Source organism: Serinus canaria, chromosome 10, assembly GCF_022539315.1.
Source record: "Serinus canaria isolate serCan28SL12 chromosome 10, serCan2020, whole genome shotgun sequence".
In the NCBI taxonomy this organism is placed as follows: Eukaryota; Metazoa; Chordata; class Aves; order Passeriformes; family Fringillidae; genus Serinus; species Serinus canaria.
Genome location: NC_066324.1, coordinates 16647214 through 16664685, shown reverse-complemented (window position 1 = coordinate 16664685; position 17472 = coordinate 16647214). Strand labels below are relative to the sequence as shown.

Here is a 17472-nt window from a genome sequence, read left to right as displayed (position 1 = left end):
TCCAAAGCCAGGCAACAGTCAAACCGAAACTCCTTGGATTGGACAGGAACGAAGCAAAGTCCCATGTCCCAACAGGGATGTCTCCCTGCAGTCCTCTGCAGTCACCTGAGATGGGCTGCTCGCTGGATCCACCAGGTTCTGGCAAGCCATCTGGATCGCTTGGTTGGCACGGGCAAACTGAATTGGGTCAACGAGGCCCTGCTGACCAGCCTGGCTGTTTGGATCTGAGATACCGACCAGGTAAGCAGCCTACAAATGGGGAAAAGAAGAAAACAATCCTAAAAAATCATGTTAATTGTGTCTAGGATCTCTGGTAAGCTGGCCATATGTCATAGCACATGGTGGTCAGAGATTGTTCAGAAATCATACTGTGAAATACAATTACCATTTATTTTTAGCAGTACATCTCCAGAATCCACTGAAACCAAGAAAATATACCCTTACACCTGAGAAATTTAATTAGTTGAAACAAAACTAATAGTCCACTGTTTAGACGACTGCTGTCCCTAAAAATATTGCTTGTCACTTGCACAGCCAATGGAGAGAGCTTTAAAGATTGCAGGTACTGGCAAGTGATTTACTGTGTTAGCCACGGCTGGAGGCAGTGGAGGTTTTTGTCAAGACTACAAAAGCAATCCAGCAAAGGCACTTCTGCTGAGTGCAGGTCCCACCAGGCCTGCAGCTGCTGCTCTCACTGCAGCTCAAGGTGTCTGATGGCCAAGTTTATCTCCTCTCTCAGTTATAAGTTTCATGCCTCTCAACAACCACAACTGATCTGAATTGTTACAATCAGACATGAAAATTCCTCATTTCTATTACAGATAGAATCATCTGTCACCTTAATATGCCAGTAAGGCAACTCAGAGTTAGATATGGAGGAGATTTAGTCCATAATTACACATTTGGGGAAATCAAGAAGAGGTTTTCAGATGCAGAGCATGATCCCCCCCAGCCAAATCCTTCACCAAGGTGACTATCAGCTCTTTATAGTTCACTCAGTTATCAGATCAGTGAAACCAGAGATCAGACCCTTATTTAGAATTTTGGTTGTTCCAAAAGTATCTGAACAGCTGAAACAGTTCAGTTCCAATGTCTGAAATCTGTAGTGCTCCTTAAGAACTTCTACAAACTAGAACTTGATTCATTACTTTTCACTGTGGCTTTTTTGTGCATTTCTCTATGATATAATAGTTTTGAGCTGCAAACACGAATTCCATACGCTGCAGCTTTGCTTTATCCTCAGCAAAGCTTCCTTCTAGATGGCATTTCCCCTCCTTAGAAAATACTCATGTTTTTGCACTCTGCTCCTCCTGCAGTTTGTGCTGTTTCTGGGATCTACACAGAACATGCCGTGTAATACAAAATCATCACTTGCTTGCCCACAGGGAAGTGAATTTAAGATTACAAACCCAGAACATGAGCTTGCTAAAAAATAAAAACTTAATTGCTTTACAGCCTTTAGTCTCTTACCTGAGCTGCTGCCTCTGTGAGGCCACAAAGAGCCTTGGAAGCAACTCCAACACATTCTCCAAAGACTAGAAGATCCCCAGTTTTTGCATTCTGGGAAATGCCTGCCATTGATTCTCCAAGAACCTCAGAAATGAAAAAACAAAGTTATCTTCCAAATATGCATCCCTACCACTTAGAGGCAAGCAATTGCTGGCCTGAAACCAATTTTGGCCCACAAACCCCCTGGACTTAGCTTCAGAATTTTTAGACTTCACTGAACTGGGCACATTGCTCTGTGTGGTGTGAGGGATCAGGCATGCACACCAACACTGGACTGGCAGGGAGCAGAAGCACTGCTGCAGCTCAAATGACCAAGAGGGTACAGAATTACCCCTCATTAATTTTGCTGCCATCCATTAGTCATAACAGCTAACCTGGCACTAGGTGCATTTCACAGACTGCAGAACAGTGCATGACAGCCTGCATGACAGTCCTGTAGATGCTGTTGACACCTACAGGATCATCTTTGTAACCAAAGTCATTGAAGCTCAGTGGGAATGAAACTGCACCTAGACTTCTGGAGCCATCTCAGTGTCAGGATGCAGATGAATTCCCACATTATGTCCCAGTGAATTCAGTTCTCTTGGATTTAAAATTCAAAATGAGCTCTGACTGCAGTAGAGCATTAGATACAAGATGACACACATCCATTAGGTACTGCCTTTTTCTTTTACAGAAGGAGGAATATGAGACAATTCCAACAAATCAAATAATAAGGACACAAAAGACAGCTTCAAAGGAAGATGTACAGCAGAGTTTGATTAAAAGTAACTGAGAGGTTTCCCACAGGTTTTCTGATGTGGTGGGGTGTCTGGACTGCTCAGACATTTGGCAAAGCTGTTCTGCACAGCACAACACAATGGGATTTCATTGCCAAGCCCTCCCATTTGTGCTTTGGGCTGTTCTAACATAGCTGCAGTCAAAATACAGCACCCTAAGTATTAAATGCTGTCTAGTGCACAGGAGAGGAAGGGACAGAGGAGAAGCTTTCAGAGCATTGTGTACCAGTCACTTAATTTAAAATTTCTTACTGAGGCAATACACCTTTTGAGTGACCAAAACCTGAAATTACCTGTAAGAGACCTATCTCAGGTAGAGTTTATCAAGGAGTGTAGCAGACATTTTAGCTATAAACACTGACTGCACCTTTAACATTCAATATGCATGTGGAAACTTTTGAAAATCTAAACACACTTTATAACTAACACAGAGATGGGAAAAAGAAATTACCTTGGAGTTTTCCATGACACCCTCAATACAATCAAAATATGAGAGATCGCTCACAGGCTCATTTGGGTTATCCAGCATTCCCTTAACTGTCTGAAATAATGAAAGCAACTGATTATTGACAGAGTCTGAAATACTGAGCTGGGAAGAACACAGACCATCATCCTATTCTGCTTATCCCAGTGTAATCTTACATGTTTGTCTCCAGCAAGGAACCAAAGCTACACGCTCCCCGAGGGTGTGCCATGCAGGAAACCACACCCACGGGAATTGAGCTGTGGGAACTCCATGTTTGTGCACCACCAATCTCTTGGAAGTTCAGTTTACCTCCTGTTTGTGATGAGTGATATATGGTCAGAGGTGCTCAGCTTGACATGAGGCAGTCTGGTTTTCTGTCAGGTGTCAACAGTGTAACACATGTTTTCAGTACTATTTTAAATTACATAAACAGATTTAAATAAGTGATAAGAAAAACAGCTGCCATTTGTTGAGCACTGTCTGGAAACACAAAGGGGTACTGAACTGAGTACACATCCACCACCTGCCTGTCTCTTACAGTGTCAACAGATTCCCCCAACACAGGAAAATTTTCTGTCAGGAAACTACATATAGTTGGGTTTAATTTCTTTTTTTGAGGTGATTCTGAGTCCTGAATACAACAATGTAACAATCAGTCACATATTCATTAAGAAGAACGAATGCAGTTAGATAACAAAACCTGTAAAAAGCTGCAAAATGCAGGAGGCTAATTCTTTTATACATAAAAACATCTGTAGCACACCTTTTTTCAAGTCTCAAGGAACACTACTTTACTGCCAAATATGCAGAAAAGACTTTTAATCCTTCTGATGAAAGTGAAATCAATATGGACTTGCATACTAAGAAAAATCACAATATCCTGGAATGACTTTTGTATCCTTGTGATACTAAGGGCTAGAAAGAAAAAACTTATTGTCATTTTATGCTCTCCACACAGGCCAGTCACTCCTTGATGTTTTGACCTTGACAGTAAACAACAAATATCTAGTTTAAATTAAAAGATTATTTCCTCCTACTGAAAGTGGCCCTGTCTGTGATTAGTGCAGGTCTTTCAACTGACCCATTATTTAGCCGGCCAAACCTTTCACTCAGGTTCAAGAACGCATCTTGCAAGAGCCTGTATTGACACACACATGGCATCAGTTTGACAGGGAAGGCAGAAACAAGGCATTAAAAATCTACACTGAGAAAGGTCAAGGTAGAAGATGGCAAACATCATCCTAAAGTGGGATGTCAGTAACAACTTCTTGCAAGTGGAAAAACCAAGACATTGCAGCTTCCTCCAGTGCACTGGTGGTAGTAGAAAGGTCTATCTTGTCATGATTCTTCCTTAAGTAACAATAAGTATGAATACTAGGGATTAAAGTGTATCTCTGGAGGGCAGGACACAGAAGATGGGGACAGGGTAGCAAATTTCATTCTGGCCAAACCTACCAGATGTTTATATGGGTTCCATGCTCACCCTGTACTCAGTTAAAACCCCTGCCACAGATAAAGTGAGAGGACAGTAACAGGAGCCATTCAGACACAGAATACAAGGGAAACAAACATGTGGGGCCCACTTTTATTTATAGGAACTTTTGAAATATAATAAAATACCTCCAGTTCTCTGAGTGCATTATCACATTCCTTCTGCCCGGGAGCTTGTTGGGTGCACAGGGTGATGAGCTGGTTTATACTCTCAGTCACAGCTCTGGGGAGAGTAGGAGGAAAAAAGGTGGATTTAAAAATTGAACTATTCCTCTTAGTAAAACTTTTGTCATTACATGTATACTGCATAAAGATCTAAAACTTGGATCATCTACTAAAGGACAGAACACCACCTGGCAGCAGGCCAAGGCCAACTTCTTACACTGGCACAGTGACATAGTGTAGCTGCTAAAAGGTATTCCAGCACTTTTCCAGGTCTGACATTAATTTAATAATTTCTCAACTTCCACCCCAAAAGGCCTAAAGGATCCAGAAAGAAGTGACTGGTAAGGAAAACAATGGTGGAACGTAAAGTAAATGTTATTTACCTTTCTCTAGCAAAGTCTTGTCTGACACACTCTAATACACACAATCCTGCTATATATCTCTGTAGTATCTTAGTGATTCAGTCTTTTTTCTCTTTAACTAATAACTGCTATTCTCCCTTAGGTTTATATACCCAGAGAACAAGTTATGCAAAGGCATTGTTCCTGTGGGAGTTCACAGCTCCTGCACACAGGCTGAACTTGACATACAGCAATCTTTCTGATGAATGCTCTGATACCAGGCAAAATTCATTATAATTACATTCATTTCAGACTCATGACTAACAACTCAGGAAAGTGTCATCTAGAGGAAGAAAAAAATCAGTGAAATTCAAGTGCATGGAGAATATGCTTTTCTCTGGCCTTGGAAACTGAATGGCATTTGCTTTATTTTCCCTTTCAGAAAACAGGCACTTGATAACTGATCAATAACATGATTACCTGGCTGGATGGTATCCTATTGTTACAATGGGAAACAGGATGTGCTTATTACATTTAACATGTTTATGTTAAATTCCAGGGCAAAAAGAATGGAAACTAAAAGACATGTTTAACTGAGACTCCAGCAGCTTTGGTGTCCTTGTGGAGGACCTGGTGTTCACCTGCTGAACATCAGTGATTTCTATGCACCAGAAAATAATCATTGCATACAGACATAGGAATGAATATATGACAAAAATTGAAAGTTCTGTTCACTCCCAGAGAAATTTCACACAAAAGTATCTTGTCTGCTGTTGATTTTAATTTGAGACACAATTCATATTGACTCAGAGAATATCAGCAATTGAAGAGAGAGAATTATCAGCTTTGTAGAAGAGGTCACATAGTCTCACAAATATGATTATTACACACCAAGTACCTCTCCCAGGAATCCAGCCAGTGTACAAACATTACTCTGAAAACCATTTGGACACAATGGAACCAGGAAGGTGACCCATCAAACATCAGTCCCAGAGTAGCAGAGGACTGCTAGGACTCTAAATGCCACATCTGTTTTCATCAAATAGAACACACAAATACTTGGACCCTGCAGGGAACTCAGCCGGTGCTGCTGCCCTGTCAGAGGTGGTCAAGAAAAATGCCCCCACAAGGAAGACAAGACTACTGAAAAAGCTGGTGTCTCTTACAGCTGGTGCAAACGGGGAAGAAAGGGAACAAACCCAGCAAAACCCCCAGACTAATCACAGTACCAGAGATGATGAGAGAAAAATAAGAAGAGAAACTATCTTATAACAAAGAAGCTGTGCCTCTTCTTTCATTTTCATGAAAAACAAAGTACAGCTATTTGACCCCTATCATGTCATAGCAGGGAAAGAGAAGAGAGCCCTGGCCAGATTGTCACAAGCCAGAACAGAGGGTCTGAGCAGGGGAGTGTCACCTTAGCACCTTAAACACAAACAGAACTGGTGCAGCATTAACTTCCCACAGCTATGAGGTGTCTGTGTAAGGTCCCACACATGCACACACACAGAACAGCTAAAGGCTTGATCTGGCTCACCTCCCTTTGTCTATTACATGCTTCCACAGAGGGAATACCAACCTGGCAGGAACTTGCAACTACCTGGATTTCACTAGGGTCAAATTCCTCTACATTCCAATCAGGAATGCTCCAAGCCTAAAGCAGAAATCTGGAGCAGTTTGATGCTGCAGCAGTAACAAAATCTCATGTGAGTCCTTCGCTTTTAAGCAGCCTGCCTTTGGTTATCTATCATTTTCACAGATGTTATTTATTTCCAGGGAGACAAGACAGATGTATTTTTTTTAAAAACAAAATACAACAAAGTAAAGTAGTGTGAGTTCTTAAGGAGCCCTTTACTCAGGGAGTGGGTTTATGATCCTTTAAGTGTATGCTCCACTGCAGAAATGTAGTATCTAACCCTTTCAAGCATTCCTGATCATACACACATGCACACTGTTAGTAATAGGTAGCTACTATTTTTAAGCGCATTTTATCTAAGAATATTATTCTATTTCTTTTCTTTCAGGGATTGAGAAGCTTAATGTTAGCTATTGCCTTGTCAGAACACAGATGGTGAGAAAACAGTAAGTAAAATACTTTTGGTTCCTTTCAAAAACCAGGCCAAGTCCTCAAACGCTGTTCCTATTTCCCCCAAGGGTAACAAGTTATACCAGTTGATGAACTACTCCAACATCAGCAACTCTCCTCTGGCCTACTTCCATTTAAACACAACTACAGGTTCCAGCCACTCACTTAACTGTCAATAGCAGAACAATATAAAAGCACAATATAAATACCACAGAGAAAAGCAAATATCCCAGGAAAACAAAGCAAGCAACACATTCTTACCTTGCTGCTGCTGCTAAAAGGTTCTTGGCATTAGGAGCTCCAGGATCAACAGACAGAGACTTGGCAGCCAGTAACAGCTTGCTGGAAGCCATAGAGATGCTCTTGAGGTTACCTATGACTTGAATCTGGTCCTCTTTAGTCTGGAAAGCCAGAGCAGCATAACATTAAGAACAAAATTAGCAATCAAGAGAGTGCTAAAACCACACATGGAAACCCAGTTTGTTTATCCACCTGAAACCACTGACACAGGTGAGCTCAGAGAAGGATGGCTCAAACCATCCTTCACCCACACAGGTGCCTCTAGCTTCACTTACATAACAGAAAAAGACCCTTACAACAAATAGCTTGGCTTCTAACAGTGGTAGTATTCACAAATGAGCAATGGAGAAACTTCCCTACTTGTTGAACAATGCTTTTGTTGACAAGACTCTTATGTGTCTCTGCCTGGCACAACTGCTTTACATTATTCAGTCAGTGCAGGCTCTCTGGCACCCTTTGTGCAGCCCACAGGCTTCTCTAGCATCTAACTGGGATTGCTCACACAAAAATATCCTCCAGGAAGTCATCTTTCCCAATAAAATAACTTCCTATAAGCTTACTTTGGTCAACATTCTGACTTGGATGTTCTATTACTTATTTTAAGACATTGCTTGAAAAGGGAAACCTGTATTTAAATCCAGTTACAGAAAAGTATTATATCTTCACATTAAACAGATGTGACTAGATTCTTCTGCCAGTGATCAGTAGAAGTGAACCCATTTTTTTAACAGACAGTTCATAGGTAAAGGGGTTGTATAATATTCAGCTGATAGAATAGCTTTTACTCTATATTTACTACATTCTACTTCCTCCCTACCCCTACATTTTACTAGTCACCCATTGTACCTGGTATTGCTTCTGTTCAGGCCAAATAACTACACACAGAAGGTCTTCTCATTTGAAAGATCAGCCATTAATAATTAAGAATAATAACCACCCCCTGTGTCAGCAGGATCAGCAAATTCACAAGGGCTACAAGGTCATTAGCAGCTGGATTCTCATTTCAAGCAGCCATTTGCAGCATCATTTCTACCTCTGCCTTCACTGAATTGCCTCAAACAAAACATTCTAAAAGTCAGGGTGGTCCACAGCTAAAGAGACACTCAGGCACCTCACTACTGCTCACTTTCAGAGTCAGCTGTATATGGAGCCTAACTCACTTCACACATCTGGAACATCTGTGAGGGAGTCCTGATGGAGAATAACCACCAACCACTGTCAGATGTCTCCAGTCAGTTCTATCTGCAAAGTACCTGTTCTAGAGAGACCTTTCATAAATGACTTCTAAGGACTGATACACTCAGGACCTTCTGGCCATTTTCCAGTGGCAATCATTTCTTAGGTTTGCAGGGTCTTCCTACTAACCTGGGTAAAACCATCTGCAGATTCTTTTTTCTTCAAGTCCTCCCATCTCTTCTGATACACAATTCCTTTTTATATGCTGACATGTGTTATGCTTAATCATTGCCAAATGACCAATTACTGTAGCTCAGCACAACTCTATCCAGTAAGATAAACTGAAGGTGCTATCTCCAGCTACCAGGAATGAGCTCAGTAATGTGTGACAACATTTCTGATTGTTAGAGCTCATCAGAGTAGAACTTTGCCAGATTTTAAATCACTGAACACAAACCCAAGTGCTTGCTGTCAGATCCAAGGATGGCATTTTAGGCAGCCCTCTTCAAGGGCTTGCTCCACTCTGTAGCAGGTCCACAGCACCATGGAGCAATACCACAGCATCATTTCCTTCATCTACTTAAAGCATTTCTAAAGCAGCAAAGAAAGGTGATACATGTTGAACAGCGTTCACCTAAATTATACTCCCAAAAAGAAGCAATCCTTTCCACAAGCTCAGAGGTTCAGCACACCTTTGTACCTTTGCAGCTCAAACTACAGAGGAGTATGAAGCTGTATTTCTGACTGGACACAGAAACAAATACCAACATCCTGTGGAAGATGCAAATGCTGAGTCCTCTTCTTTCCAGATAACAGCTCCAGATGACTCCCTCCTAACAAACATCTCACACAGCAGCATGCTGTGCTGCACTGTAGTGCTACTTAAACAATGTGCTGCACTGCCAGAGATTATGGCAAGATTATCCCTCAACTGACATGATCAAGGACTTACTTGTGCTTGGCCAGCCATTTCAATACCAGCATCCAGAAATTCATCAAAGTCATCACTGAATTTCCCAGAGGCTGCAGCCAGCTCCCCACTTTGGCCCCGTGTAGCATGGACAACTTCTCCAGCTGACTGATTCAAGTCTGCTGCTGCCTGGTTCAGTTCACTTTGAGCTTCTTGAAATGACTTAGAACTTGGAGGTAGCTGTAATAGACAAAGTTCACTATTTTACTGTCTGTCACATCACACCAGCCTTTCATGGAGAGTTCAACACGTGCTGAGAATCCCAAGTGCAACAGAGCAGTGAGCTGCAACTATGGGACAGCTGTCAACCAGAAATCTGTCCAGCAACTTGTCCTGCTGTTTTTTTCAAGGGACGGACAAGCCTGTAAGCTTTTCAAGGGACACAAGTATCGGCAGCTCTTCAAAATTACTCTAAACTCTCTCTAGTAAACCAGTTTGGTAAAAACCCCCCTGGCTTTATCAAAAGGCATTGCACAAACATATCAAAATACAATTCCTCCTTCATTCACAGGATAACAAGGTCAGTGATAAACGCAGAAAAAAAAGCTGTTCAAATATTATAACCTTCTGGCAAATTACCAATGCAAAAAGGTTTGTTGAACAAAGTAACAATTCTACTCTTTACACAAAATGAGCAAGCATTTTTTGACAGATCACAATGCTCCTTCAAGTAAACTGATCACTCCTAGGTAGGCGATGAACTACAATTTTCTAATTTTCATATTCTTCAGAATGTTAAGTCTAAGTTTCCATTTTCAAAACAGAAAAGTTAAAACCAATCTATACCATTTTAATACTGCCTTCCTAAGTCACAGACACATTTGACCTTGCCCATAAAACTGTAAAAATTATATTTCAGTCTAAATAGCAGCTGCCTGAAGATGCATAAACTTAAACACAGCTTACATGAAGTATTCTTAGTGCTCATTTAAAGAATGAATTGACACGTGAGGAACTAAGATCTGCTGTTCAGTTTTCTAAAATATATTTGCACATGAAAAGACATCTTACCGAATCAACAAGGAGTTTCTTGCTGGATTCCCCAATACTCTTTAAGGCCACATCCACATCCTTTTGTCCAGGCAGACAATTCACACAGTTATTCAAGGAGTGAGACACTGCTTTTGCCACCTACAACACACAGGTGAACACATTACACTGAGAGGTTTAAGTGCTGATTAATAGGAGGCACAGCCTCTGCTCCATAGCCAGCAGTTCCTACATTCTGAGCCTTACAGGAACATTTTTGAGACCTGCAACTATCTCCATTTGCTGCCCTGCAGTCTTGATTTAGGCTCATCCATGGGATAGGATGGTGCTGGCAGGGCAGCCCCACAACTGCTCCTGGCACCTGGGATAAAGGCTGCAGCACTGCAGATAAGGGAATCCCCTAAGTTATCTATATACCAATCACAGAAATTTGTTGCATGCCACTTTTTACAAGTATCTGATTAAAACAGAGATATCTTCATAAGAAATTATTTACAATGCAGGCCAATTCTAGAACTTTTCAAATCAGCAGAAAAAGAACCTGTGACTCCTAAAGAATTCAAACAAAGTGGGGCCACACCTGAAGAAAACATACATTCTGTTTTTGAATGTAACATGGATATAGATCTTCTATTTGAAAATTATCAGTTTAATGGCTGTCTCACTTTTGCATTCAAGCAGTCTCCTCACAATTGTTGTGGTAAAAGCACAGAGCTGCATCCTTGTATATTTTTCTAAGAGATGACTAAAATACCACACTTTATACCATCTGCATTGTTTAACCTAAGATTGTTATTGTCTGAAATATCTATCAGCCTTACTTTCTGTCATTCTCTCCTTATTCAATGCTGATTTGGAGTAAATTCACTGGGTGTCTGACAACTCATGCAGCTGCTCACATCCCAGCTTACCTGGGCTAATCTCTGCTGACTGTCTGCATCCCCTGGGGCAGCCAGGGCCTGCTTGGCCTCCTGGATCAGCATGGCAGAGCCTTCCATGACATCCCTGGCTGAATCCAGCATGGCATGGGCTGCCACAGGGTCACTGGTAGATGCTGCAACCCCTCGTGCTGCCTGAGCCAAAGTCTTCAAGGCCTGAGCAGTTTCTCTGGCAGCAACTCCTGTGGTCACATTGCACCAAGGATTTTATTAGTACCTTTAAAGACAATCTTTGTATTGCATGACAGGATCTTGGAGGTAATGATCCTATTGCAAAATAACACTGCAAATGCAATTTAAAAGAAAATCTTCACACAGGAACACATTTGAAATACACAGTATCATTTGCTTATTGAAATGCCTGTAGTGAAGCCATAAAGTAAATGTTCTAGCCCAAAGACCACGTTCAGGGCACAGCTCTCTATACCAGGGACAACATCCTAGTGAAGCACTGAAAAAGAAGAAAAGCTAAAACCTATAGATGAGGAAAAACTCATACTCCAAGCTATGGAGCAAGTGATTGTCTGCAAGAATGGTGTACAGGAGTTCAGAGCCACAGCACAATAACAGTTTAACTTCAAGCAATCAAAAAAGACATTAATAATGATACAACTTGATATAATCTAACATCACTGTGAGTAAAAACTTGTAAAAATAACTGAATGAAGTCACAGAAAGGATGTAATAAAATTACCTTCTATCTATCAACTCCAGTGCTAAGGCATAGGACTCTGTGAATAATGGTCTCCTTCTCCTATTTATGAAATTATTGGAAAGGAACTCATTGTTTTGTAGGGTTTCCTACAATCTGATGAAAAGAGAGCTACTAGATTTAGCTATTCATTACCAGCTGCAAGTATCTGTACTCCCTTGCCTGATACCTGGTGCCTACTTCTGCACAACTATGTGACAGAAACATGAGCTATCTTGATGAAATTCCATCTGCTTCAAATGAAAGCTATTGTAAGTTCTAGAGCCCAGATGCAATTATAACCAATCAAGTGGTAATTGCCATAACACATTTTATCAGTAATACCAGACAAAAAAATCTTATGGGAGCATTTGCAACAACAGTTTTCATTTCTAACAGAAATAAGGACACAGACCATTTTAACATCTATGAGTATATCTTTGTCCCTCCTGTACAGCATTTTTCTTATTAAGGCATTTTTGTTTCTAAACTAAAAGTACAGGTACAAAAATAAACTGTAGAATCTGTGTGCCCAGGTTTCCTGTTGGCTTTACCTCAAACTATGCAAATGTGCTCAATGAATCAGCCAGAGCAGCTGCACTGAACATCTGAACTAGCAACACCTAGGAAGAGATGCAGTTCTGAATGTCACCAAGCTGTCCCCACTATGTTTGTACTCTGTGGCTTCAAAACATATCTGAGGCACCTTTTAAACCTTCTGCAAGGACATGGCAACATTTCCAGTGGCACTGACCTTTAAAATGCAATACATTTTATTTCAGCCTTTCAGCCTTTTCAGAGCTTCAGTGGCACATATTTACAAAAACAACAGATGTCCCCATCTATTCTGATTAAAGACAGAGCAGATTGCATCACTGTTCTTTTATGAAGTGTGAGTCACACTCAGTTCTTCATAACTTACCACAATTCACTGTCAGCACTACAAAAAAATGAAGTAATTACTTGATTTAAGTAGTCTGTGACAAGAAACCTTTCCTCAAGGTGATGGAAAGCAGAGGTTTCACAGAGCCATTATGAAAAAAGCAGTACCTGTGTAGTGCTCGTTGCCCTGAGCAGCACAAGTTAACAACTGGGCCATGGAGGAACCCACTGCTTTGGATGTGCTTCCCAGGTCCTGAGTGCATTTCTCAAGCTGTAAAAAAATTGCAAAGGACAAATTACTTAGCTTAAGCTCAACAAAAATACACTGTGTTTTAAGTAGTATTGAAAATTTCCTCATTCCACAAAAACCTAAACTTTCACCTCAACTACTGAATACACACACAGCTTCTCTGAAATCTGACTAACATGTTTTCCCTGTTCAGGATGAAATAAATTACCATATTAGGTAGTGTGAACAATAAAACTATTTTACAATTAGCAATGGAAGTAAATACCTTCATCCAGGAAGGGCTTTTTCTTTTTTCCCAAATAAACCATTTCAGTTTCTAAGCCTACTAGAACTGGCTGATCTGAGTTCTCATCACTGTCACTATTGAAAAGAAATTCTTTTTGACAGGACCAAAACATTGCTGCTAACAAATTGTAATTTGTACAATAGAGGAGGAAGACCTACAGTCCTATAACTCTACTACAGAACATACTGTTGCTGTAGTAGTAACAAACACAATTTTTAAGAGAATCAGTGCAAAATCCTGTCAGCATGATCATTTTCCAAAGCTTCATGACTTGTTTTGCCTCTAATATTTAAGTTTTTAACAGCTAACTTGGTTTGTTTTTAAATGAAGAACATCCTTCCTCAATTACAGTTTCTCCTGGGAGAGGTTTTAACTGTCCATCCACAGCTGCCATCTTCGCATCCTGCAGTTCATTTTTGAGTGTCTGGACTGTATTCAAAGCAGAATCAATTTCCATTGGGCCACAAGCTTCATGAGCCTGTTCAGAAATCAGATCAGCACCACTGTTAGCAGCTGTACACAACTTTCAGAAACAGTAAATGCTTCAGATCTAATCCTCCCTCACATATTATTTCTCTTCCTACTTTAGAGGCCATTGTGAGCCTTCTAAGTGTTACACATCATGGATTCCAAACTCCTGAACAATATTTTCAGTCTGTGAAGAGAATAACACCCTGCTAAGAGGCACCAGGGGAATGAGGTGCACTTGCCTTGTGTGCATGCCCCTCCACAGCAGTCAGCCCAGGGACTGAGAAAGCAACTGTGGCACTCTGGACCTCCCCTTGGACCAGTGGCCTCTCTGTGCATCATGACCAAAATCCCAGTGACCCCCTGATGTGGCAGCCCACACTCACCAGTATGAGATGGAAATTCTAGCATTAGCTCAGCTGTAGCCCCCTCAGTGCTACAGTCCTGGTCTCAGGCCTCAGTGTACACACACACATAAAAAAGATCAGACTTTCCACCTGCATTTTTTCAAGCCCCACATAGTTTAGAAATCTGTGTGAAATATAGATCCTCTGCTTCTCTGAATGTTACAGATGATGATTCCAGTTCACAATTACAGCACAGCAGAGCTGTAGCTGGGTTCTCACTGGCTTGGTGGGGCACAAGATGTGTTCCCTTTTCCCTGCTCTCCCTTGAATGTAACAGCAGCTCAGAGTTTTGATATGCTGCTCTGTCTACTCTGCTCCCAGTTGGCTGGTATGGAAAGGGCAGCAGAAGCTTTTTCAGTTTTCTTGTCACTTCTCCCTCTCCTTTCTCTCATGACACAGAGGCCACCTGGGAGTCTGAGCAAATTGCACAAAATACAGCAGTGAGAGGTGAGCACTGCCTGAACATGAGGCATTCCCTCAGGGGGACAAGAAATCCTCTTGTTTTAGCAGATTAAAAGCAGTATTTACCTACCTTCTGGGAGGCAGTTCTCAGCTCAGCTAAGCTGGTAGCAAGATTCTTTGCACACTGACTGAGCTGCATTGCTGCTGCTTGATCAGTCACTGTGGGGACAGCAGCTTTAGCAGATGCCACCATTTTACTTCCAGGCTGTTCAAAGAACAACAATGAACACAAATAGTTTTATCAGCTCATTTTCTTTAAAGAAGGTTTGGGATTCAATAAAACTGCTTCCTCCATTCACACACTCATGAGGTTTCTAGATTTTTCTTTAATGACCAGCACATTCCTGCTCCTTAAGCTGGGACATCCTGTCAGAATTCTGTCACATTTCCAACCCCTCTGCAGCAGGACTCATCTGTGCTGTACTGGGACAATGACTACTCCATTGGTTCCAGTGTCTGCCTGGGGCCTTTGAATACTCATGCAGACTACTTAAAAACACTGAAATGTGAAATTTTGCCACTCAGCATTCATGTGGTACAATCAGCTCAAGGTGGCAGAGATGGCAAATTTCTCTCTAAGTTTCTAAATATTAACCTCTGCCATAGTTCTATGAAATTAAAATTGTAATTCAAGCAATGCCTCTACACAGGGATTACTACTGATACAACTAAAAACCTTTGCTGATTCTCATCATCACCACTGTACACACATACAGCCACAGGGGAGGTGGATCAATCATGTGAATGACTCCAGAGGGAATCATAAAGCAAATACTTAAAGAGAGTGAGAAGATGGTTTGTGATCCCTCTGCCTACACAGGACCATAAAAACCTGCAAACAGCCCTCACATTTAAGGTAAGACTAGCTGATGCCAAGTAATGATCATGCCATTACACAGACAATTGGTTTCTGGTGTTTCTTGTCATGTTCACAATAAGCCAATAGTTTTGTTATCAATATCTTTCTATTTTAAGATGTTATAGAAAAGCACACAGTCAAATTCTGTGTTTTCCCCAAACCAGCAATCTAGATCTACTATGCAGGCTAATATCTAAAAAAACATGCTAGCATTCCCTTTTATTTCTGAGGAATTCTGAAACTTCTTGCTCCAACATGAAGTTTACCTTGCCTAAAAGGTTATAACAGCCTGTCACATACTCAGACCTCTACTTGGAAAGATGCTAAATTACCTCCATTTTGTTCTCTTAATCTAACCCAGAAGACAAGTGTACAGCAATGAATGGTTATTCTCCATAAACATACTTTTTTCTTGTTACTTTTAACCTCAATGTCAGCAGTTCTCACTCTCTATAGCTAAAGTGGATTTTGGCCACCTAACCTGAGGAACAAAATTCTGCTTGTCTATAGCTCACAGCAGTGAACTTCTTACATGGTTCTTAACAGTTTACTGATTATTTATCACAAATGAAAATATACAACACTAAAAAAAAGCTTTTTACATCTTCTGCAAGGATTGGTTCACTTCACCTGAAGGAAATTCTGGCTGGAATTGATTAAAGCAAGCTGGGCACTGAGGTCTTCTGCCTGAGCTTGGCTTCCTCTTACACCCTGCACCAGCTGAGGAATGTGGTCTGCAACATTCTAAAATGGACAAAGGGAAAATATTTTCAGTAAAAAAATAAAACCTCAAAATCCTCTGAAAATAAAACAAGCAGCCTTCACACTTCCCTTAAAGACAACTGCAGTATCCCTGAGTAAATTACTTCTGTCCTGTCCTAGAATTAATTTAGGATGCATGGAACCAATTAATACACAATAGGACTTTTTTAGAGATGTTCTACTGAAGAAATCATTATTCAATCTACTTATTAGTTAAAGGCTCCTATAAGACAATCCAAGATTTTTATGCAGAATTGTGTACATCAAGTATTAATTATTTCCTTTGCATGTTCAAATGTCAGTAGTGAAGGTGATAGATTTTTTCAAGAGCACGTCCTGCTTTCAGAAAAGCATTCTCTTTTACACACAAGCACCTCAGCCTACTTTTCCTTGGCTTTCAGCAACACAAGCTTCATACAGGGCTGGAGCATTTGCAAGCATATATTGCTAAAATTTGATTCCTGGACTGTCCACATTCATGGGCCTTGTCCTTCCATTTCACAATAACACTTGAGCAGTGCAATACTAAATTACCACCACCACAAAAATATAAAAAAGTGGATACTTAATCCTCTCTGTCATCTGAAAAATGAGCATCCAGACAAAATTAGAATGAACAGTAAACACCAGGTTGCTCTTTTTAAAAATTCATATTGAAATAGCAGCTCTCTACAACACAATTCTGAAGTATACTTGAGCTATCTTATTTAATTAAAACATTTCTTAAGATTGCACCATAACAAGAAGTAATTGCAGAATGTTGATGTGGTTTTTAACAATACCATCTTTAAGGGCTTTGTTCTTGTTCCCCTCATAAATGCCCTTGGATGCAGAAGAAAATCCTTCTGCATTCTACTGTCTTTGGCAAATATGGCTTAAACACAAGAGGAAAACAGCTTCTCTGAATTCTAGCTTGGAAGTATAAGAATGTGCTTGACCTCGGGCATATCTTGAAATCTGTGATCCTACAGCTTAAATTTTGAGCTAGGAATCATGGAAACTCCACTGTAAGGTCTGTCACTTATGTTTTATGGTGACATTTAAGGTCCCAGTTGCTTGGAGGTGGAACATCAGAATAGCAGGAGCAGTTGTCAGTTATATGATCAATTCTATAACTGATATGTTAAATAAGAATTTCACTCCATTATAGTATAAATCACTATTGCTACTCCATCCTTCATTGGAGAAAATCCA

General features: G+C 40.6%; 1 protein-coding gene across 7 annotated transcripts in view; it reads right to left on the bottom strand.

The window, feature by feature from the left end:
- The window catches only part of TLN2 (talin 2), a 142117-nt gene that overhangs the window by 38673 nt on the left and 85972 nt on the right, over window positions 1–17472 (bottom strand). For all 7 annotated transcript variants that reach the window (XM_050978415.1, XM_030228226.2, XM_030228225.2 and 4 more), the window contains 12 exons: window positions 16147–16260; window positions 14728–14862; window positions 13670–13798; window positions 12953–13055; window positions 11185–11393; window positions 10295–10414; window positions 9266–9463; window positions 7099–7238; window positions 4375–4468; window positions 2740–2829; window positions 1471–1593; window positions 106–249 (listed from right to left, as the gene is read on the bottom strand). In XM_050978415.1, the coding sequence (XP_050834372.1) occupies window positions 106–249; window positions 1471–1593; window positions 2740–2829; window positions 4375–4468; window positions 7099–7238; window positions 9266–9463; window positions 10295–10414; window positions 11185–11393; window positions 12953–13055; window positions 13670–13798; window positions 14728–14862; window positions 16147–16260 (1599 nt within the window). The remainder of the gene's footprint in view (window positions 1–105; window positions 250–1470; window positions 1594–2739; window positions 2830–4374; window positions 4469–7098; window positions 7239–9265; window positions 9464–10294; window positions 10415–11184; window positions 11394–12952; window positions 13056–13669; window positions 13799–14727; window positions 14863–16146; window positions 16261–17472) is intronic.